Raw genomic sequence first — 25,705 nt, forward strand, 5'->3', positions numbered from 1 at the left:
CAATCCCTGTTACTAGGAACTAACTTCTCCGGCTAATTTGAATTCGAGCTACGTCATTAAAGAGGAAGCATTTCCTATCCTATTTTCTCCATTTAATAAATTGATAGAAATTAGAGTAACTTGATTTAGCTTAAAATAGATCGATTGTGTATATAGTTTTTACACTATCAATATATTTTAACCTGTGCAGATAATAATTATTTAACTTTCAATAGGTTACTAATCTCACTTTTTATGAACGATTACATGCATCTTTTTACGTTATTGTTTAATATTATTGTATACTCAAATAAGTTTGAGAAGTTCAATTTAAAACTTCAAAAAAAAAAAAAAAAAAAAAAAAAAAAAAAAAAGCTCATTGAATTGAATGAAAATGCATTTAACCACCCCTGCTAAACAACTGTCTACATTGATTATCCAGTTGAAAGTTGTTGTGATCCGTTTTCTTTAATTACGTATTTGTTGTATTACAAGTCACAGCACCGAACATCCAAAGCCATTTATTAGTTTAATTACCCCCTCAATGCATATATATAAAGGCAACTCTTCTTTCCCAATCACACCAAAACCCTTCATTTAGTTTCTTTCTAAAAAGAAACACCACGTAGCCTCTTGCTTTCTCTCTCTCTATTACCTTTCTTCTTTATTCTTTTGTTATAGCTGCCTACCATACAACTTCAATGGCTAATTTTTCTTTGAGTTTCATTGTTGGGATTATTTTGATGAGCCCATTAACAAAAGGTGGGGTGGTAGAGGGAAGAGCATTTTTTGTGTTTGGAGATTCATTGGTTGATACTGGAAACAACAACTTCTTGGCTACAAGTGCTCGTGCAGATTCCCCTCCTTATGGCATTGATTTTCCAACTCACCGTCCCACTGGCCGATTCTCTAATGGCCTTAATATTCCTGACATTATCAGTTAAATTCCTCTCTTCTTAATTTCAAACTATCTGCTTTTTTCACCACTTTAAAACCTTATCTTTTGACATGGCTAAAGTCATAGAGTACACATTGCACTAGTCATGCTCACTCATGCACATTAGTATCTAGGCTTGATGCATGTATAGGGGCAGAGTTAGAGTGTTCGGTTCGGCCGAACTTTAGGTCAAACTTTTTTTTTGTCTCGAAAATTCATTGCATATATATATATAGATTATCATTGCATATATATATAGATTATTAATTTAGAACCTAGTAACTTAAAAGGATTAGAATTCAGAACTTATAAACTTCAAGTTTTGTTCCGACTATGTGAATGTAGACATGCATGAATGGCCAGACAAGACTTCTCTGGCCCTTTCTCTGTGTGGTTGCATTCCATTCCAAAATACACATCTTTGAGTCCACCTTTTTGTTAGTTTCTATTTTTTCTTTATTACTAGGACTATAAGCTTTACAACCTCCAAAGTAATTTCTGCCAGTTTTACTCCACTACATAACTGGCGATTTTTTTCACATTTGGTTGTGTCATGTGTGCATGCATGCAGCCATTTTTCTTATTCTGTGGCAGGCACACGTGGTCCTCTTTAGTGAACTCAAAGTTTTGTGGATCCAAAAGTGTAAGATTTGGATCAACAAATTTGTGAGACAAAAAAAAAAATCTCACATAACTAGTGTCAGTTGTGTGAGGCACAAATTAAAATAAAAAATTTATCATTGCTCTATTAATTGGAAGAATACAAAAAAGGATTACCACCTACACAGAGAACAGAGAAACAATCAGTATACCCAGATGGCAATCTTTAAGGAAGTGTCTCATTTCATTTGCGTACTTGTAGTATTAATTCAAAGACAAATCCTATACTCGAAATTTCTAATAAATTAGATTTCCTTTTTCTTTTCTTGGGCAGATTTTTATCAGGACCACAGCTATGATTATCCTTTTTTCTTTCTTTTTCTTTTTCCTATAAATGGTTATTTATTAAAATTTGTTTTCTACTTGTTAACGTAATTATTAGGTGAAAAACTTGGGATGGAGCGTACATTACCATACTTGAGTCCAGAGCTTCAAGGGAAAAAGCTTCTTGTTGGTGCCAATTTTGCTTCTGCTGGGGTTGGCATACTTAATGACACTGGAATTCAATTTGTAAGTTTTATTTAAATCTTAAACTTCCGCTCAAAACCATTATTGGCAACATTAATTGATTTTGTAGTTTTAACCTTCAATGATTTATTATAGATGTTTATATATATTGCTGTTGATTTATTGCTAATTGGCTAGATTTCCTCTTTAACATTGAGAAATAAAATAAGAAGATAATTACAGTCCAATTTCTTTTGGTGATCTAATTTACAAAATATCCACCAAATGTATAGATTATATATATTAAGTGTGTGTACACACACACACATTAAAACATACATAAATAAATATATAATTTACATAATAAGTGTATATGTTATGTATATTTTGGCTAGCGTCCGTAATTAATTTTGACCGACGGGCCAAAAATGAAAAAAAGCCCGAACTGAAATATTCCCTTCGTCCCAATTTATGTGTCATCATTCAGATTAAGAGTCAAATGAGTTTTTCTTTGATCACGATTTTTTCATGTCTTTTAAATATTTTTGAATTGTTAATTATTGTGACCTATTGTACTTTTTACGTAGTTTCCAAATATATAAATTTTATTTAAAGAATCTTAAAGATTCTATGTTCGATTTGAGAGTCAAAATCAAAAAGTTCGAGTCTCAAAATATAACATTTTTAGCCGGTTTTTATCTTCATTTTCTTGTGCACTTCATACATTTCTCACCACTAAGCCGGGCTATTTCAGGTAAATATCATAAGGATTGGGCAACAGCTGGAGTACTTTGCTGAATACCAAAAAAGAGTGGCTGCTTTAGTAGGGAGTGAAAAGGCAAAGAAACTAGTGAAGGAGGCTCTAGTTCTAATAACACTTGGTGGCAACGATTTTGTCAACAACTATTATTTGATCCCTATTTCTCTGAGATCTCGCCAATATGTCCTTCCTGATTATATCGTCTTTATCATCTCTGAGTACAAAAAAGTTCTTAAGGTAACTATACTTTTTCCTCTAAATTGCCTGCGTATATAATGTCAAGTAGCAACAGCATGTCTTGCAAGTTGAAAATTTAAGTAATCTTTTTTGTCACTATTGGGACACTAAAATAAAATTATTCAAGTTGCTTTTTCACACGTATAATGAGCATTCTCCCTAGGAAAAAAAAAAAGATGATGTATTAATCCATTTTGGTGATGGAGTTTGCTAGTTTAGCGACACATTTTGTCCGGTGAGTTTATTTTATAGTGTAACTCTATCTCGAAGAATAATATATTTATTTGATATGTGAAGATTGTAAACCAAAAATTTGATTATGCCAAAAAAATAAAAATAGGAACGAGGATGCCATTACATTTTGAGTTCTAATGCGAGGCTACAAAAATATAGAATAAATTAATTAGGCTGTAATTTTGAAGTTTATGAAAGGGAACATTCGAGGAAGGGGCCATGGAAAATAGGGATTCAAGGATTGGAATATGTAGGTCATAATCCATAGCATTTTTGAGTATATGGGCAAAAGAAAGAAGGATAGAGGATTCAGTAGACTTTGAACCAGTGCAGACCTACTTTAGAAAGGAAATAAATCCTGCATGTGATTATTGTACAATTATTAGCTGTGCCATTATATTTCAAGTCATTTTATGTAGCACATTGTAAGGACAATGACATTTCACTCCACAAACACGCCCCCCCCCCCCCACCCCGACATTCATTCCATTATTGGCACCACCATCTTATTCCCCTTCTCTTTATTGAATTCGAAGATCTATCTCAAAGCAACATGAATAGGTTATACATAGCCAGCAATGTATAGGTTATGTATATTAAGCATAAAATATACATATTGTATTCATAAATATACATAAAATATACAAAGCCAGTGTATAAGTTTTGTATATTTTGGCTAGTGCCCATAATTAATTTCGGCCGATAGGACAAAATGAAGAAAAAAAAAAAGCCTTAATCTTTTAAGTTATATGTACTGACAATTTAATTTTATCATGCAGAAACTCCACAGGTTAGGAGCTCATAGAATTATCGTGACGGGGACAGGGCCACTAGGTTGTGTGCCAGCGGAATTAGCCCAAAGAAGCAGGGATGGCAACTGTGATGATGAATTGCAGCAAGCAGCAGTAATGTTCAATCCTGCGCTAGTTGAGATGCTTAATGGCCTCAACAGTGAGATAGGCAGCCATGTTTTCGTTGCAGCTAACACAAATCAAATGCACTTGGACTTCATTACTAATCCTCAAGCTTTTGGTACGTACTTTAAGCCTTCATAATTATTACTCCCTACTTACTTTTGTCATTGTTAGCATAAAAAGTTTAGATGACAGTAATAATTGGTTGTAGCAACATAAGTTGGCTTCTTCCTAGGCTTTAAATGATGTCTCATATTTTTAGTCCTCTCTAACATCTACTGTCAGAGTGGGAGTAGAGGGTAGTACTTAATGAAAAATCACAGCGTGTAACATTTATAGACTAGTACTGTATAAGAAGTTTTACACTATCAGGTCATTTAAAAGATAAATATAGTTAATTATCCATGGTAAGTGGGATCGTAACTTGGAAAATAGGGCAAGATCTGCTACAACATAGCGTAAAAAATTTTTAAAATGTTAAATCCAAAATTATTTATAAAACGCGAGGTAGTTGTTTTTGGATGGTGGATGGACCAGGTGTAGCACTTAATGATGGATCTAGTTCAGGTTTCCATATTCAGGACATTGACTACTAACTAGAAATTTTCATGAAAAGTCTATATTGCACAATCAAAGAATTGCTATACATATATGGTTTACTAACATGGAAGGTAAATGGATGGGGCAGGATTTGTGACATCAAAGATAGCATGCTGTGGACAAGGACCATACAATGGGATAGGGCTGTGCACGCCCTTCTCCAATTTGTGCCCAAACAGAGATGAATATGCATTTTGGGATCCGTTTCACCCAACAGAGAGGGCTAACAGAATCATTGTTGAACAAATCTTGACTGGAACAACTGAATACATGCACCCTATGAACCTTAGCACCATCTTGGTTATTGATTCCAAGGCTTAATTAATAAATTCTACTACTTTCTTTTGTTTAGATTTTCACTGGAAATGTTACTTATAGTGTAGCAGTTATTGCACGTGTCTTTCCTTTTAGTTGTGTTCCTTCATAAGTGTGTCAAATGTAAGTGCTATTGAGTTGATTAATCTTTGTATTCCTGCATCTTTTCTGCTAATAGTATGTATTCCTTTGCGTTTTCTTAAATTTGTGATGGACGAGTTTATGACTTTTGCATTATTGGAAAATTCACAGAATTTTAATTTGATGCGGTGGTTGGTTGAAGTATGCCAGTAGTTCCAGATTCCAAACTACTTGCAAGAGAAAAAACGTTTGCAAATATTTCAATAAAATAGATTAATCATATGGCTTAAAACATGTAAAGAAGCATGGCAAAAACACTTGCACAGTAGAATTAAGCATCCAATCCAGAATCTGTTGATTAACATAATCTTAAGTTGCATTTCAGACCACTAAATACTGATTAAGGGCGTCTTTTTACAACTCAACAGTAACATACCCAGTATGATTTCACAAGTGGAGTCTAGAGAGGGTGGGGTGTACGCAGACCTTACCCGTACCTTTTGTGAGATAGAGAGGTAGTTTCCGATAGACCCTCGGCTCAGGAAAAATGTATTCAAAAAGTGGTTTTACAAATACAATAGTAATAGCCATGGTGAAAATACTGTAGAAAAAATAGAAAAGAAGGTACTGACAATAAAACAGTAAAATAACTCAAATAAAAGAAACAAAGTAATACAATTGAGGAATAAGAGAGTACTAGAACAATAATAATGATATTGATAAGTAGAAGAGGGAGCAGACAAGGTGCTCTAAGCTAGAACCTTGCTCCCTCACAGGAAAGAGAGAAATCGCTTGACTACCTACTAACCCTCTACCGTAATCCCTAACCTTCATGCGTTCCATTTAGGCCATGTCCTCGGTGAGCTAAAAATCTTCATGTCCTCGGTGAGCTGAAGAAGTGTCATGTCCTCGGTGAGCTAAAGATGTGTCATGTCATCTAATCACCTCTCCCCAATTCTTCCTTGGTCTACCTCTACCTCTTTTTAGATTAATTCTTCTCAACCTCTCGCACCACCTCACTGGTACATCTATACCGCTCCTCTTTACCTGGTCGAACCATCTCAGCCTCGCTTCCCACATCTTGTCCCACTGAGGCCACTCCCACCTATCCATGTATATCTTCTTTCCTAATCTTATCTCTCCTTGTGTGCCCACACGTCCATCTAAGGCCTCATTTGTTTTCATTAAGATTAAGATGTCTGCATCCGAATGATTAAGATGTTGTATCTAAATCTGAATACTGAATGATTAACATTGTTTGTTTTTCAACATCTAAATGTGCATAATGTATATGTTTAAACATAATAAATACAATTCAAATAAGAAAATAACTAAATATTAGAAAACAAATACAAATTTAATAAAATAATGTTATTATTTGATAAAAAAATTATGTTCGCTAGTAATGGTTAAGATTCTTTGTAGTGGTGGTGGTCGTGGTTTTTTTTTTTGGGGGGGGGGGGGGGGTGGGGGGTTGTGGGGGTGGGGGTGGGTGGTGGTTAGGGAGGGTGGTGGTTAGGGAGGGTGGTGCGGTTTAGGGTAGGGGTGATGAGGGTAATGTAGGTGGGTGGTGGGGCGTAGGGTGGGGTGATTAGGGGTAAGGTGAGTGGGTGGGTTGTTTGGGGTGGGTAATGGAGGGTGAGGGAGGTGTTGGTGGTTTTTTTTTTTTTTTTTTTAGGGGGGGGGGGGGGAGGGGGGGGGTCGTGGTGGGGTTGGGATAGGTGATGGGTGGTGGGAGTGAGGATGGGGTGGAGCCGGTGGTAAAAATTATCCATACAAAATACCTCTTAATGATATTAAAACTTTGATCAAGATCTTAATGATTAAGACTTATTCAGACCAAATAAGTGATTAGATCTTAATGTAAACAAATACGCTTAATGGTCTAAGGTCTGAACCATTCAGATTCAGATCTCCATTAAGTGCAAACAAATGAAGCCCAAGCATCCTTATGTCTGCTACTTTCATTTTCTGAATGTGTGAATTCTTAATTGGTCAACATTCTGCCTCACACAACATAGTTGGTCTAATAACCGCTCTATAGAACTTACCTTTAAGTATCAGGTGCACTTTCTTACCTTTAAGTATCAGGTACACTTTCTTATCACATAAGATACCGGATGCGAGCCTCCATTTCATTCACCCGCTCTATAAGATATGTAATATCATTGTCAGTCTCCCCATTTTCTTGGATTATTGACCCATGATACTTTAAGCTTACTATCTTGAGGATGACATGTGTATTGATCCTCAATTCCACATCAGTCTCATGTGATGTATCACTAAACTTGCACTTCATATACTCTGTTTAAGACCTGCTCAACCTGAAACCTTTAAACTCTGGTCGGTCTCCAAATCTCCAGTCTATCCTTAATCCCGCCGCGTGTCTTGTCAATTAATATTATATCATATGCAAATCACATACACCAAGGTAGCTTCCCTCGAATATGCCGCAACAATTCATCCATCTCCATGTCAAATGCAAACGGGCTAAGAGTTGATCCCTGGTGCAACCCATCTCAACTGGGAAGTGTTCCAAGTCTCCTCCCACTGTTTTCACTCGGGTTTAACTCAAAAACATCGCCAGTGCCTAAATACCAAGACCGTTGGCACTATCAATTTCTTCTTTTTCGTCAGTATCTTCAGGTTGAGCACTATCAGGAACCTATCAACCTGCTTCCTCAGTTTGAGATGGTTAAGTTAGACCCTATAATGCTTTGTATAATTAGCACATAACAGGTATTCTTCTTATGATCTCGGGTCTTCTCTCACTTGAAAGGGACGTAGGGACTGGAACGTGTTAAAACAGCTACCCAAATTGGAAAATGCACCAGATCCTGTAACAACCTCTAGAAAACAGATTTTCTTTAGATAAAACTTAAAAGGCAACTGCACCAGCCGTCAAGCTTCTAATGAAATGCCTGGAGCCAGCATACAACTCGGCTATTCCCAGGAGGATAACAGAAGTTGCTCATAGCATGCTGCAACAAAGAAGGTAAATTTGTGTGTTTCACCTTAGAGTAATGACACGGATTCTTGTGATTGGAGTCATAGCAACAGTTCTGAAGGCACTTGAAACACTGTCAGTTAGGCAAGAGTTGAGAGCAATTTTCCATAAAAATGAAGATGAAAAGAAACAATGCAACCTAATTAGATCTTTAACAACAATATAATGGTAGTTACCTGTGGCACAATATAACTTGGAATCATTTTTGGCTTAAAACAAGTAAAATAGCATAGCAAAATTCCAGTAGGATAAACCTTCCACAGTAGGATTAAAAGCATAAAGCAAGCATCTGTTAACTAACAGAATCCTAGGCTGCATTACAAAGCACTAATAACTGAATAATGACATCATTGTACAACTTAACAATACCAAAATTGTCGATACTAAAGGTGTTTCCTCTGGAACACTTATTCTTCAGTTTTCTTCTTCTTCTTCTTCTCTTTCTTTTTATCCGTGGTTTCTGCTTCATCCTCATCAGCATCTGCATGTTTCCTCTTCTTTTTCTTACTTTGCTCCACTTCTACATTTTCCTCTTCATTATCTGCATGTTTCTTCTTCTTCTTTTTCTTCTCCTTCTTCCCAGTGTCTTCAGGTTCTGCTACAGCAGTATCCTCTGTTTCAGCAGATTTCTTCTTCTTTTTCTTTTTCTTCTCTCCGTCAGTAACAGGGGCCTCCTCACCTGCTTCCTCAGTTTGAGATGGTGGTTCATCTACACTCATCTTCTCCTCATTCTCAGTGTGTCCCATAACAGAATCAGCAGCAGGATTGTAAGCCTACAGAAGGAGAAGTCAATACTGGAAGCAAACCAAGAAAGTATAACTTTAAAGAGAAGACGGTCCCAAACCTTAGCTGGTGTTATCAGCCCCCCCTTTTTACGATCCTTGTCATAAAATTCAATCTTAGGTTTGCCTTTAGCAGATCCAGCTGATTTACTCAACTCTTTGCCTTCTAAGGCTCTTAAGCGTGCTTCAAGCTAAAAAAGTTGCATATCATAATAATCAGACTTCATAAAGAGCAGAAATGAAAAATATCATCCAAAGATAATAATTGCCAACATTACCTTGGCCCTATTCTCCAAACCCATGGTATTATCTTGGCTATCTGCAAGAGCATCATATCGAATAGCCAAAGCAGTTTTTGCAGCAAGAGATCTTGAAATTTTACCCTTATGTTTTGGTGCTGCCTGTCCAATCAAAGATGCATGATATATAAGCCCATATTTTGGAGTTGCGTGCTTTGTCTTCAAAGCTCTGAAAAGAGCCTTCTCAGCACCAAGTATCTGAACTGTACTTCCAGGTTGCTTCGCAAGATTTATCAAGCTTCCACCATGTGCAATAAGTCTAGCACCAACAAGTTCTCCAACAAGAGCCGTAAGATTTGGGGCAATGCTGTTCATCCTGCTCTTCAAATAATCATATAACTGAGCTCTGTACTCAGAGAATGACAGAACTTGGCTGCATAAATCTTTAATATTCTCCAGATCAAGATCACTAACTTCAGTGCCCATTGAAATCATGGCTGCCTCTTTCAATTCTGCCTCAACCTCTTCTGGGAGTATCTGTAAACATTGTAATACAAAAAGTGTGAATTTTGTCTCATGTATTTCAGAATAAAGTGTGCATCTTGTCAAAAGCAACATTGACTCTTGGACTACAATATATCACAAGATTCATTTCAACAGGTAAACTAGCCAACATAATGATAAATATTACATAGCATGAACAGTAATCTACATTTTTAGTTCAAATTATTTGTAGCATTTGAAAGAGGCCACTCCTTACCTCAGAGAAATCCAGCTTTGCAGCATTTACACGGTCGCCCATCAACTTGACAGCCTTGGCATAAAGAATATTATCTTGTACAATCTTTGCAAGCTCTGGAAAATGCCAACCATACCATTCTCGGACCCTCATGGCATATGTATTTAGCTCTTTATCAAGATCATCCAACAAGCCAATGGCCTGTACAATCATTGTATCCACCTGAAGCAATAAACAGTCAAGTCACACACTGCTATCTGTTTAACGGAAGGACAAAGCCGTCAAGACTACAAAATTGGACAAATAACTGCTACCCAAGAGACATATATATGAGCTATACAGAGGAACTTCAAGAGACAGAAACAGGCAGAAAATGGTAAGACTCTAATACGTTCTTTTTAATGTTAGACTATAATACATACACACAAGGTACAATAACATAGCCCAAGCGCTACAGTCTTATCCACTACAAGCTCAACAGACCTTGCAAGGGTTCAGTGAATTACAGGAAACTACGTAACCTCAACCGGCAAGAGACTGTCAGATTCCCAGGAACCACACTACTCAAAGTACATGTGAAGCATCATATGGGATACATATGGAAAGAGCATAAATTGGCTGCGCAAACAATGAAAATGCCAGCCTATATGTTTCACCATCAGCATGCTTTAGGGAGAACATTACTTCATATTTTTGTAAATTTATACTCTGTAAACCTTTTGTTACATAACAAAATTCAACTTCAAGAATCAGAATTGACACAATTTCCAGGGTGAAATCAAATAAGGTGCACTATCAAAAAAATTAATAATGACTAACTAGCATCATCAGAAATTGTACAGAATAATGTTATCCAACAGCAGATTACAATCTAAAATTATTTAAGATATACTAGTAATATTGTATAAGCTTTATCAGAAATGATAAAAGCTAGAGCATACAAAACCGAAGTGTTCTGTAGCAATTGATTTTTTTAACTATGCTGTCTTTCCCTTCTATCCACTAGGCTATCCTTCCTTTTTATCCATGGCAATTGATTATCCCAACATTTGTTATGTAAGAATATCCACAACGAAATCATGTAGAACATGAAACAAATCAGTCAATTTACAGAAAATTACCTTATCAGGGCTAAATTTTAGCTTGTATCTTGAAAGACTGTGAGATAAACCCAAGCTCATTGGAGCCAAGTCTTGAGATGCAAGACCAGTAATAAGCTCAGTCAACTGACTTCTAACCCCTCTCATCAATTCCATGACAGCATTATTGTGAACACAGTCAATTTGCTGCAAACACATCCCACACCAGCTTCAGCCAAAAAACATGAGAACATAACTAAACTAAGTGGCCGTTTGGCTATGAGAATTATTCACTTTTTCCCGGAATAATTTTTCACTTTATTTCAAAATCAGTGTTTGGTCATAAAATTTCAAAATCCAACTTGGAGTTGGATTCCAGATTTGGAAAAGTGCTCCAAAGCTGTTTTCCAACTCCATCTTCACAAAATCCAAATAAAATGCTTGCTTCTCTCCTTTGCAAAAAGTATAACCAAAATACAGCTCCAACTTCATAAATTCCAAATAAAGTAAAAACATTTGGAATCTGTGGCCGAAAGCCTACTAAGAAACAATGAGATTACTTAAAAAGGGAGCTGACCAGTTTCTCTTTAATTGCATTTCCAAGCTTTGAATCAGCAACACCCAAAGTTTCACCGTCACAGTGTGCTTTCAAGAACTTACGCAGTCCTTTGCTGGGCTTGCTATCTATCAGCAGAGTAGCTGCTGACAGAGCTTCTGAGGTGTTCTCAAACTTGGAGAAAGCTTTTAGCTTCACAACCTGTTTTCATACCAACCAATCACGTCAATGAAGAATGTATATAGGGTGTGTTCGGTATGAAGGAAAACAATTTTCAGAAAATAATTTCCATTTTTCCCATGTTTGATTGGTTAATAAGTGTTTTGGAAAACATTTTCCCTAGGAAATCAAGTTCTTTAAATTTGAGGAAAATGACTTCCTTAATAAAAGTAGGGAAAACAAGTTTTATAAGTAGCATTCCACACAAATTTTCTCCCTTTACCTACCCAAAGCCCCAACCCCGCCACCCCTAAACCCCCACTCCAAATGCTCGTGGGATAATATTTTTTTGTTTACCGGCCAAACACTAGAAAATAAGTAAGAAAATCACTTATTTTCCAAGAAAACATTTTCCGTGGAAACATTTTCTTTAGAACCAAACACGCCCATAAAGTTGAAAACTTTAGGCAGCTCATATCCCTAACATCAGCAAAGCACAATTTTTTTCATCCAAAAAAAAAAAAAAAGACCATGCTGTGAGTGTCTGATAATGTAGCTTATGTTAACAAAACGAACAGAAAGAATAACAAATCTCTCCTAAGCTTTCTCCAAATTTCAACATGCAATTACATTCAAGAAGTTATATTAACAAGCAAGCACAATATTTCATACCAAACTAACTGCACCCACTGTTCACACAAACCAATAAATACATAAAAGATGTTTCTTTTATCAAAACACTCATATTTTCAGTACTCATCAAATGGTTTACAAATAAAGAAATTACCTTTCTGGCAGAATCAGTTGAGGAGAACTCTTTCCACAAATCCTGCAACACAAAAAACAAAAACAAAAAAAGATGCTATAAAAGAAGAAAACACACAAAAAAGAAGAAGAAATAAATGGGTTAATAGATGAATGTTATGACAATACCTCAACTTTGGAGAGTTTTCCTTCATCTAAAACTTTGAAAAGGGCAAACCCTGCTGGTGTTTCAAACAATACCAACATCTTTTCTTTGCCCAATAATAATCTCTTCTTCCTTTGTTTTGTTTTGGGAGAGAAAACGGAAGAAGGTGTAAAGAGAAGGGCTTAGGGCGACACTTCTTTTTATATCCTCTGTTGGTGAAGGTGCTAGGGTTTTAGAGCCATGGGTTTTGTGGGAAAAAAGAGTAGCTTGCTGTTTTGGTCCCTATAGTTTCCCATATTTACATTTATATCCTTGTATTATAGTCAAATCTCTCTATAACAGCATTGTTGGGTTCGAAATTTTTCAGCTCTTATAGAGAATTTCTGTTATACACCTATAACAGCATTGCCATTTAAATAATATTTAACTGTTATGGGCAAAAAAAATGCATAAAATCTAATTTTCATTTTTAATTGTCAAATTTTAAGTTTAATCAGACTTTGTACAACGAAGGAAAATCATTTAATGATGAAAATATATATTCATATAAATTTTTTTTATTGTAATAGCATATTAAATGATCAAATATTTTGTCAAAATCTCTACACTTATTATTGGTAATCATAGATATTCTATTTTTTAAAGATGATTAATTATCATATTACCAAAAAAGAAGATAGTTATTATATGGGGGTAAATTTACAAAGAGCATACTGTTATAAAGTTGGTTGTTGTTGTTATAGGTGAAATGCTGTTATAGAGAAGTAAAATATAACATAAAAAATCGGTTCCAAAAAAAGTTAGCTGCTATAGAGAGGTGTTGTTATATGCGGGTGCCGTTATAGAGAGGTCTGACTGTACTATATTTTAGTCTAATCATTGAGGAAACTAGCGAACTCTTATGAAATTCATTAACCCACGAATTAAGTGTTAGCAACTAGTAGAAAAACGTAACCACGCCCAATTGGAGGTGAATTTAGGATTTCAAGAAAATAAGTTTATTATTATGAATAAATAGATTTAAAATATATTTTAACGGGTTCAATCTTTAGATTTTTACGGAAAAAATTTATTATTATTTGATATTATAGGGTCAAAAGTAAATTTGTGTTTGGGTTTTAATAATTTTTAACATATATTTTGATGTGTGTCGAAAATATTGGTTTCAATTGAACCTGTTGATTATAGGATACATTCGTCACTATTACTAATGTCATATAGATAGTTGATTTAATTATACAAAACTTTGCAGTTATAAAAGAAGATTAGGAATTTCAATGCATCAGACTTGAGAATTTTGAAATAGTAAGAAGTACTTAACTAAAATGCAAGAATGGACAACAATAAGGACGTGGGGTGTGTCAAATAATCATTGCACCATAGAATTTCATCGACATGGATAGATACCCATATTTTCGATAGTTTTGAAAAGATATAGAGTAGCATTATTATAGATAGTATAGGAAAAGAAGAATGGGCTCACTAAACTCATGTTCCTTCGTATACATACGTCTCAGCACCCAATGATCACATTATATTGATAATAATATTTATCTATTTTTATAACAAAATTATTGCTTATTATTATGATCAATTAATATGTATTTTACCTCAATTTAAATTATGCTAAATTAATGTAACATAATGTAGATTAAAAAATATTTTTAAATAATTATCATACTTTTTTCAGTCTCGTTGAAACATTGACATTTAAACCCCTATAATAAAAGTTACTATTTACTCTTAAAAATATTTTGAATGCTTTCAATCTATTCAAAAGTATACTCTACAAGGTTAAACGAGGTCGAGGATATCCATATTATAATATAAAAAAATAAAATCAAAAGTCAACCAAAAAGACAAACTCGAGCCTCATGGTCAAACCCCAAAATAAACTACATATTCGGATTAACCACATGAGTTCAAATCTATGCTTATACTTCCATTTGGAGTCCATTTGGATTCTGAAAGCTCAATTGAAGTGATTCTAGAGCTATATTCAAAATCTCAAGTTTTCATCATTGATTTCATGTGTTAAATGAAAAATTCAAGGTTAGATTTATGAAATAATGAAAATTCACGTTACAACATTAAAACCAAGATTGTTTATGAAGATCTAGATCAAAACGCCTCAAAATATGGCCTTTCTAAGTCTTAAAATGGTAAAGAATGGTACAAAATCGCAAGGATACGGCTATTTGTACAAGTCTAGAAACTCAGCATTGCTGACCACAGTAACCACTGTAGTCAGCAATGAAGTCCACAAAAGCCACCATGGCCTATAATTGTTCTCCTTTCCCAACAGCAAAATGGCCCATTGTGGACCTCAACCACCAATCACCATTGTGGTACGCACTGCTAGCCGCAATAGGGTTGCTATAATTGTTAAGATTTTATTTTTTTTGATCTGGTGAAACCGAAACTCTCTGAGCCCCTTAGGTCCCCTCTGAATCATCTCAACAAGTTCGAATATCCTATATGGACTTGTCCAAAGTCCAAAACAACAAGGGAGACGTTGTAACACAAAGTCACTCTCAAGTCAAACTTATGAACCTTAAACCTCCAATTTTCATGCAATAGTGTCGAATAGCACCCAGTCCCTCAAAGCCTAGTCTGAATGTACGTAAATGTCTAAATTCATCATATGAACCTAGTGAAACCTTCAAACCATGAATCTAAGCCTATTTAATCAAAATGTTGACTTTGGCCAACTCCAAGCATTGCTTCTAATTCAAGTTCCAGTGCTTCTAAAAGCTCCCGAACCTCTCGGGACCCACGCCACCCATAATCGCAAGTCATAAGTTATCAAAAGAACCTACAGGAAGTTTCAGATAGGGGAAAGGGCAAACCCTGCGGGTGTTTCAAACAATACCAACACCTTCTTCTTCTTTTTCTTTTGTTAACCAAATTTGTTTTGTTTGGGAGAGAAAATGGAAGAAGTTGTAAAGAGCGTGTTTAAGTCATCACTTCCCTTTTATATATGCTCTGTTGGTGAATGGACTAGGGTTTTAGAGAAGGATGATGCTAAATGGCCAGAATTTTATGGGCATAAAATGGTAAAATGTCTATATTGTCCTTCTTTACCTTTGGTTCCAAACATTACTATTTTCCCTCCAATGATTTCCCTCCAAAAAGGTAATATTTTAGCATGCTCATCTTTTTATCTTTCCAATGCATTAAACATTTAAATTAAATTCATAACTACAAATACTTTAGTATTGAATTATATGAATTGAATTTTATTGAATATTAAATTTAACTGGAAATTCTTTCTTGTAAGAGTTTCAAATGATATGCTTAAATTTTAATTTTAATTAATTTAATTAAACAGTTAATGTATTGAAATTGAACTACTATCGAATTATTTTTTTATTTTTACTTTTTTTACTAATTCAAATTATGATATTTAACTGATTACAATATGAAATATACATATAATAAACATCATATATATTTTAAAATAAATTCTCCGCATTTTACATACACATCATCTATATATTTTACCAGTTACAATTAATTTACGACTCATATTTTTGCATACACGTTTTTATATATTTTAAAATTTAGCAATTGACTGTCTTGCGTTACGAATATATGATGCTATACTTTAAAAGTAAATAATTAACTTTCTTATTATACATCCTTATATATTTAAAAACTGAATGATTAACCATCTCATATTTGAAGTTTTGCTTTTCTTATATTAAGAATTGTGTTAATTGACTTGAATAAATACTAATTAAATTAAATATATATTTTTTCAAATTGAATTATTCTTAACCTTATATTACATCTATGATTGATTTAATTCCCTTTTTTCGTTCTACATTATCTTTTTCTATCTTTAATAGTCCAATAAACTGATATACACTTTTAGTAGTATATTCTTTTATGTTACCGAACTTATTACTAAATTATCTTTTTTATTGAATTGTGTGAGTTTTACTTTGAATGCATATTAAATTAATTAAAAATACAATCTTTGTGGGATTTTTATAAACTATTGAAATTCAAATGTGAAAAATCGTTAAACATAACGCTGAAAAATCACTCTACATATATAAGACAAGATTAAGTTATAAAGAAATGGTTTAAATAAATCGATAATATACAATAACACAGGACATTGGATGATTTATACAAATGTATTGGTTAAATATATTGTAACTACAGTATTGCACACGACATTAACTACTACACAACCACAAGTTTCTATGTAAGCATTAGCCACATAAGTGATTAAATATGTGTAAGACATGAATTTATTGTTATAATTCAACCAAAATCATGTAATTATACAATTATGAAATGTATTATCTTGTGTCGTCATTCTATCACAAAAAAAAAAATAGTATTATAGTCTTAATTCTTTACTTTTTTTCGAATTTCTGTTGTTGAGATAGTTGACCATTAAATGACTGCATTCGATGAATCAACTAAGTTAAATTTTTGGTTAGCATTCAACAAAAATAATATCATTATACAAATATTCAAATATATTTTCTTATTTATACTATCTAAGGATAATATGTTTCATCACAAAATTATTTTCTACATATATAACTCTAGTTACAGTGTATAGGTAGTGAACAAAAACTTATTTCTTCAATATTCTAAGGAAGAATCAAAACTTAATACAATTGTTAATTAATGAAATGTGAGAAAAAAATATAAAACAATATTAGGTCCACATTTTTAGACGAATTTAGTCGATTTAAAATTAAATATTTAAGATCTTAGTTACAAAGTTGTTTAACCCATTATATTATCCTATGATGGTGTATGTTCAAATTGGAAAAAAAAATTGTGGCGCGGTCGAACTCGAACCCATGAACCAGCGGTCGCAAGGTTGGACTGGTTACCGCTGGGCTACAATAGCTTCATCTGTCGAGTGATGTTAATCAGATTGTATTTATCTGCTTGGATAATTAAAGGGACAAAACTAATAGGATTAATTTTATAAAGAAATGGTTTAATCAACCCATAATATACAGCATAGGACGTTGGAGATTTACACAAGTATATATGAAAAAACTAATATTTTGGTTAAATATATCATAACTACATTATCGCACGAGACATTAGCTACAATGGGACAACAAGCTCGCTTGTAGAAGTTAGCTACATAAGCGAGTAACTTTGGGTAAGAAGCGAATTTGTTGTTATCATTCAACCAAAACAATGTAATTATACATGTTATCAAATGTATTATCTTATGTCGTAGTTTTATTACCAACAAAAAAAATACTAGTATTATAGTCTTAATTCTTTAATTTTCTCTAATTCCTATAGTTGACTTAGTTGACCATCAGATGACTTCATTCGACAGATCAATCAAGTTAAATTTTTTGTTAGCATTCAACAAGACTAATGTAATTATATAAGTATTCAAATATACTATCTTACGCTATAGTTCTACCACAAAATTATGTTCTACATACATAACTCTTGTTATGGTGTATGGGTAGTAACCCCATAACTTATTTCTTCCATTTTTAAAGGAAGAACCAAAATTCAATACAATTGTTAATTAATGAAATGTGAAAAAAAATATATAAAGAAAAAATTGTTCCACATTTTTTAGAAGAATTTATCCAATTTTGAAACACATGATTAAAATTTTAGTTACAAAAAATATTTTAACACGGTATATTATCCTTTAATGATGCATGTTCAACCAAATCTTATCTCTTCTATGTTTTAGAAAAAATAAAAAATATTAATTAATAAAATGTGAGAAAATATAAATCAGATTAATTTAATAATTTTTAGATGAATTTACCTGATTTTAAAAATTAAATATGTTTAAAATTTTAGTTACAAATTTAATTTAATTCATTATATTATTCTTTAATGATGTATGTTTAACCAAGTCAAATTTGTTGGTAGCATTTTAAAAAAAAAAATGTAACTTACAAGTAATCAAATATATTATCTTATGCTATAGTTTTATCACAAAATTATTTTCTACATATATAAATCTTGTTATAGTATAGGCATTAAACCAAATCTTATTTCTTCCGTTTTCTTAGAAAAATCATAGTTTAATATAATGTGAGTAAATATAAGAAAGTTTAGTTTCACAATTTTTAGACAAGTTTCGATTTAAAAAATTAAATATGTTTGAACGTACATCATTAAAGGATAATATAACAGATTAAATTAAACGTAGAAAATATATTCAAACGTGTAATCAAGATAGCCTTTCATTATTTTACTACATATACAATTCTTTGGATAGAATGCTAATAAGGTGTATATGCTTTAACACGTACTTTATTCTGCACCAGGTAAAAATTATTTTCTACATTTAATACAAGTAATCAAGCTAGCTGTTCATTACTTTTTCCTTTTAGAAGATATAAGATTGTCAATATTTTTAGTTAAGAAAAAAACTTTTAAATGGTAGATATGAATAAGAAAAGAAAAATAAGTTGGTATTTATAATTTTGAAAAGCTAAACTCATTAAATGTGTGTAAGAAGAGAGAGAAACTTTAACCTTTTCTATGCATTGAAAACATAAATCTGTCATTACTTTAGTAGAAAGAATAAAATTCAAAATTTTGATCCTACTATTTCATTGAGGGCATAAGTGGCACAAAAAAAAGTATGAAATGTCCATAATGCCCCGTTCTGCTCATTCTGCCCACAATTTTCTGTCCAAAAATCATTTTCCTTTAGAGAATGGTGGCTATGGGTTTTAGAGTAACTTGTTGTTTTGGTCCCTCTAGTTTCTCATAGTTACATGTCTATCCTTGTACTATTTTTAGTAGGCGTTTGGCCATGAAAATCAAATATTTTTTTCACTTTATTTGGAATTTTGAAGTTGGAATTGAAGATGGAGTTGTGTTTGGTTATAGTTTTTGCAAAGAATATTTGGTTGTTTGAATGTACTGAAAGTGAAAAAAGTGGCGAAAAAAATAAAAACGGATTTTTTGGTATTTTTCAAATTCCAAATACAACTTAAATTTCCATGGCCAAATGTTGATTTCTAAATAAAGTGAAAAAGTTTTTCGGAAAAAAGTGAAAAATTCTTATGGCCAAACGGGTCCTTAGTTTAATCTTCAAGCCAATTCGAGGAAAATAGTAGCTAACTCTATGAAATTCATTAACCCACGACTGGAGTGTTAGCCACAACCAGAAAAACGTAGTCACACCACACCCAATTGAAAATGGATTTAGGATTTCACAAAAAAAAAAAAAATTCATTATTGCGAATAAGTAGATTCTAAATATATTTAACGGTTTCAATTTTTAAATTTTTATCATGAAGTTATTATAATTTGATAGTATAGGGTTAAAATTAATTTGTGCTTTAATGATTTTTTAATATATACATTATTATGCGTGTCAAAAATATTAAGTTCAGTTAGAGGTGACAAATGGGCGGGCTGGGTCAAATTTGGGCTAGTCAAAATGGGTCAAACAAATAATCGGGTCATGACCCAACTTGTCAAAAGTTCACTTGGGTCAACATAGGTTGGATCAAGATGGGCTACACGACGGGTCATAACTTAATATGTGGCGAATGCATCTATAGTCATTGATGCATTAATAAGGATACCAATTAGTAGTGATTGAATTCGTTCTATGATTCCACATGAGAAACCAGTACGAATATAACCTACATGTCCCTATAATTACTTAATTCCCCTAGCTTCCCCTCTTTTAAATCTAAGTACTTCATATTTTATTTGCTTGATACTGTTTATATTTGGGAGTTTCTCATTGTCATTTAAAATTCGTATAACAAAATATTGGAAAGAAATTTGGTATACTGCTAGTTTAAGTGTATGTACTTGCACGAGTATTCTGCATTTATTAATTAAAGGTGTATATAAAAATAAGAATAAATTATGTATAATAGAATATGACGTTGAGATAGATGAAATGTTCATTAAAATGAAAGAATCAATGTGATGATGTTGATGCATTATAGGTGAACTCAATGTAATTGCGCATCTTCTAAACCTGCAAACACATGGTGAGTCAATTATAATCTATTCATAAGTGTAAGTAATTTTTTGTATGAGGTAACAATATGTTATGTTATTGTATCCGACCAGATATCTCTTTGTAGAATATAGAGGTAACAATATGTTATGTTAGAAGATATTTTTTTTTATGTAAGTTCACTTTTGTCACTTTGGTTGCTCTGTCATGACCAAAATTTTAGTTGTTGACATTGATAATCCTCTTGAGAGTGCAACGTATAGTTCTCCGTATGAGAAAACATGTTGTGGCAAGTATAGTCCAACATTTGGTATTGTTTGTCCTTGTACTTTATTTATCGTCATTGAAAAGCATAATCGTACTCGGAATTGTTTCCTAATGAATTTAAAAGGATAGCCTTCATTTCCGAGAGGCGAAAGTTGAATTCTTGAGATAAACACATGCTTGAAAGCATTTTGTCCCACCATGTTTTTTGCATGTATGACGTTATTGTCAAAACCTCTACATATCATTCTTATACCATTACATAAGCCATTGAAAGAATTCAAATTTCTTAATAACATGATAGGCACATTTTTCTTCAAATTCAACCCGTATAAAAATAAAAGATTATTTAAAATTAATTAGATGATCAATTACATTCAAGAAAGATGCAAGAACATTGTGGTGAAGATTTTTAATTATAAAGTTTTCAATCAAATAGAGCAAAATAAAGATTATCTAAGAAACATAATTATAGTAATATAAAAAAAATACCCATTGCCAATCTACAACGACTTGCTTTTCTAGGCCTATCCATTCGCATGTCAGTAAAGTCTCAGAGATATTACATTCCAAATTTTATATTCGACTTTGAACCTTATAAGGAGACACGTATTTGTTTGTGATCAAGCTGCATAAAGGAATCATCCAGATACTAAACCTAATGAAAACTCATTATTATCTATTTGAACCTCCCATAGTTTAAGGGATCCAAATTAAAGACTCCTCAATAAATTCAACTCCTAAATATTAGAAGCGTGTCAAATTAAAGAACAACATTTTATTTATATTAAATACTTCTATCAAATACTTTGTTATGTTGTGAATAATATTACGTATTCTATATTTAGATCTCAACCTATTTTGCCTCTTGGTGTTAAAGTATTTATATAATCTTCCTGGTAGCAATTGTTGGTGTCATCTTTTTTAGAGTCAAAACTAAGAAACATTCTACTTTCACTCGGAATCTTGAAAATTAACATCTCATTTAGTTGATCAACATATTCATATATCTAAGATAGTCCTTTCTGTCATGTATATTGCACAACTTGTGTTTTCATCTAATGATGGAAATATTTCCCTTACTAAATATTTCCCTTACTAAGCTATCTTCACTAGTAATATCACCATTATTTTCGATAACCATTTTTTTTTTTTTTGGTAAACAAACTATATTATTGATACCAAGTGAATAGTTACAGGACTAAGTAGGATCTGACCACCTACTTCTCAAAATAGCAAAACAAAATATAACTAACCTACTCTAGGTAGTATCTAGACAAAACCAGTTACAAGACCACTTCATGAACAGCTTGCAGAGATACTTTTAAAGACAACTCTAAAAAATCAAGGCAACAGACTCTGAGAAAATGACTAGATACAACAAACATGTACACCAACTATGTAGCAGCATCAAGGTATATTGTTCAGTTTGTCTAGTGCTCCCCTCCAGTTCTTCACGTCCCTTCATCTGATGTGAACATGAAGTGCAATCTCTCTGCATATTTTCTCCTTCTGAAACTGCTCAGCATTAAACCTCATATTGTTCCTTTCCCTCCATATAATAGAAATCAACATAGCAAACACACAACTTATGATTGCACCTGTGCCTATCTTTTTCCTTGCCCATCTACAAGCCCATTGGAGTTCCTCATTCCATGTTCCTATAGTTCTGTGTAATCCCAACTAGGCCAATAACCTACCCCATAAGCTTTTAGTAACAGTGCATTCAAAGTATAGGTGCTCCAGTGTTTCTACAGCAGCATCACAAAATATACATTCCATGGGGACCTGAATCCCTATCTTTTGCAATCTATCATCTTGAGTACTTTTTGGGTAACACAAAGATTTGTGCCCGATATGATTGAACTCCAAAGATCACAGACTTTATTAATTGGACTCTACTAGCATAAGAAAGTAACTTTGCAGACTAACATCTCACTTTCTCAGTAATTTTGTCAACTAGTGGTAAGCACTGGCCAATTGTGAGTTTTTTGGAAGAAAGGGGAATCCCTAAGTATTTGAAAGGAATTTCCCCTTCTTGGTAGCCTAAAGTATTTAGTATTTCCTGCTTCAACTTAGGTTTGACCCCAGACATATATATAAAACTTTTGTCAGGATTTGCCTCTAGCCCAGAGGCAGCTGAAAATCTTTTAAAAGCATCTTATATCAGCATAATGGATTTTACATCAGCTTTGCAGAACATCAATAAGTCATCTGCAAAGCATATGTGTACCACATCCATTTTTTCACCTAGGATGGAATTTGCTTGAGTAAGGCCATTTCTCTTTGAAGATATTCCATTGCAATCACAAATAGATAAGGGGACATTGGATCTCCCTGTCTTATCCCTCTTTTCCCATTGAATGGAGTTGTGAGGCCCCCATTTAGTACCAGGGAATAAGATACAAAGGAGATGCACTCCATAATCCACCCAATAAACTTAAAGGGAAATCCCAGTGCCTCAAGTAATCTTTTCAAAAAACTCCATTTTATGGAGTCATATGCTTTTTTGAGGTCTACCTTCAATACACATCTAGGGGATAAACCTTTCCTAGAGTATCACTTCAATATCTCATGGCTGAACAATATAGTCAATTATGCTTCTCCCCTCAACGAAAGCTGTTTGTGATGGATGAACTATGTGGCTAATAACCTCCCTGATTCTATTAGTCAAGACTTTAGTAATCAGCTTATATACAGTAGTACAACATGTAATTGGCCTATAGTCCTTAACAAGTGTAGGGTTGGCAGTTTTAGGAATCAGTGTGACTGCAGTACAACTGACAGCCCTTAATAGTTTACTTGTCCTGAAAAATTCTTTAATAGCATCAAGTACATCCTTTTTGAGTAAGTCCCAGTTTTGAGTGAAAAACTCTGATGGGAAGCCATCCACACCTGGGGCCTTCTCCTGTGGCATAGCTTTTAGTGCATTAATAATCTCCTGGTCTATTATAGGCCTGATCAAGTAGCATTTCTGTGCATAAGAGAGACAAGGACCCTGCTGAATAACTTCTAGATTAGGACAAGGTAATTGCTCATCAGCTGTGTCCATTAGACTAGAGAAAAAAGCTATGAACTCTGCCTCTACAAGTTTGGGTTCCTGTAACTTGTTTCCTGCTAAATCATAGATTGAAGTGATGGCATCTCCACAAGCAATCCAATTTGCTCTGGATCTTTGCCTGAGGACTTGTTCCTCTATTTCACTCCACTTCTTTAGGTCAGCTACCAAGTTTCTTTCCTGCTCTATCAAGTACTGGCACATAGGATTAGTGTCCATCTGTGCTTGAACCATCTCTAAACCCTGTCTAGCCTGTATTAGTTTCTACTTATAAGAGGCCATATAGGCATTCAATCCTTTTAACCTTTCTTTGACTGATTGTAATTTCCTCCATAGTTGGTACATCTTTGTGCCCCCATGCCTTGTACACCAAGCCTCCTTCACAAGGCCCTTGAAATCTAGATGGAGCATGACTGTTTTATACAATCTAAATGGCTTGGGGTAGGAAAGTGGTGGTGAGCAGACATGGATCACTATAGGAGTGTAGTCTGAGACTCCAGGGTTGAGGAATTTGGCCTCTATATGCCCATGATTAGTGATCCAAGGTGGATTGCCAAAAGCCCAGTCAATTTTTTAATAGACCCTGCTATCTAGCAAGTTCTTGTTACAGAAAGTATATTGCCACCCTTTGGATCTCAAAGCTGTAAGTTGCAAGTTATCAATACAATCTTGAAACCCCTGAGTCTATATTGGTAGTACTGGAGAGCCAATCTTGTCTACACTAGATAGCACATTATTGACATCCCCACTGAGAAACCATGGCCCTGAGATTGCTCTGCCCAAGTTGACAAGTTCCTGCCACAATATGTCTCTATTCTGAGGTTTATTCTTAGCATATATCACTGTGAAGTGTGCTGAGAACAGACTAGTTGAGTCTTCTATCTTACAATGGATGAATTGTCCATGTATCACCTCTATCACCATTTGAAGATGAGACTTCCAAGCCAACCATATTCTTCCATTATAAGCTAAAGAGTAATTGCAGCAATTGGACCAGCCCACTGCATCCTTCCCAAGTATGGCATTTGCCTTATTTTCCTTTACTCTAGTTTCTAAAATTCCCATAATATCTATTTTATTCTTCTGCAGAAAGGTTTTTACCTCTTTCTGCTTCCAGGGCTGGTTAAACCCCCTTACATTCTATGTTGACACTATCATGAGGGGTTATGATTACCTTTAGGATCTCCTGGTTGAGCCTCAGCCTCAACCTGAAAAACATCGTAAGTGTCAGTTACCTGAATACCCTCTGTAGTTATTATAGTCTGCATCCTTGTCTGCATACTTCCTTGGTCATCTTATTGTGAGGGACTTTGATTCTGAGTGGGCACACCATTTTTTGATGGTTCTGCAATAATAGTGTTTACTCCACTCTCTCTGTCCTCCTCAAGAGGTGGGGTATTTTCTGCCTGCCTCCCCTCTTTTGCTATCCAACCCTGCCTCTCTTGATTCCCCCTATGTCTATTTCTTCTCCTCCTCCTCTTCTTTGCCCCTTGAAATTGCACCTCTTCCTGAATTTCCTCCCTAGCTTTCCAAAGAATCAATAGCACTATGTCCAAACTTTATACATTCTGTGCAGAATTTAGGAGTCCAGTCATATTCAATTGGTTGTTGAAAGGATCCAGCAGGAGAGAGCAGTTCTAAAGTAGTTGGAAGGGGGTGTGACACATCTGCCTCCACCAAAACTCTAGCATAGGAAATTTTATCCATATTGGCTGTGAATTTATCAGTGTAAATTGGTCTTCCAATGGCACTTGCAAGCTTGCTAAGAGCCTCACTAGACCAGTAACCAACAGG

General features: G+C 33.9%; 2 protein-coding genes across 2 annotated transcripts; one reads left to right on the forward strand and one right to left on the reverse strand.

The window, feature by feature from the left end:
- The first annotated feature begins 549 nt into the window (after positions 1-549).
- Positions 550-5,320, forward strand: LOC132059574 (GDSL esterase/lipase At5g33370-like). Its single transcript, XM_059452218.1, has 5 exons — positions 550-918; positions 1,959-2,086; positions 2,778-3,020; positions 4,034-4,286; positions 4,857-5,320. Exons 1-5 carry the CDS (start codon positions 681-683, stop codon positions 5,087-5,089), a joined length of 1,095 nt encoding a protein of 364 aa, XP_059308201.1. The 5' UTR covers positions 550-680; the 3' UTR covers positions 5,090-5,320.
- Positions 5,321-8,360: 3,040 nt separating this feature from the next.
- Positions 8,361-12,868, reverse strand: LOC132059575 (probable nucleolar protein 5-2). The gene is made up of 8 exons (XM_059452219.1): positions 12,659-12,868; positions 12,513-12,554; positions 11,588-11,767; positions 11,053-11,217; positions 9,953-10,153; positions 9,232-9,729; positions 9,016-9,144; positions 8,361-8,944 (listed from the first exon to the last, which is right to left on the reverse strand). Exons 1-8 carry the CDS (start codon positions 12,734-12,736, stop codon positions 8,579-8,581), a joined length of 1,659 nt encoding a protein of 552 aa, XP_059308202.1. The 5' UTR covers positions 12,737-12,868; the 3' UTR covers positions 8,361-8,578.
- Positions 12,869-25,705: the final 12,837 nt, after the last annotated feature.

The sequence above is a fragment of the Lycium ferocissimum genome, chromosome 6 (genome assembly GCF_029784015.1).
Source record: "Lycium ferocissimum isolate CSIRO_LF1 chromosome 6, AGI_CSIRO_Lferr_CH_V1, whole genome shotgun sequence".
Lineage (NCBI taxonomy): Eukaryota > Viridiplantae > Streptophyta > Magnoliopsida > Solanales > Solanaceae > Lycium > Lycium ferocissimum.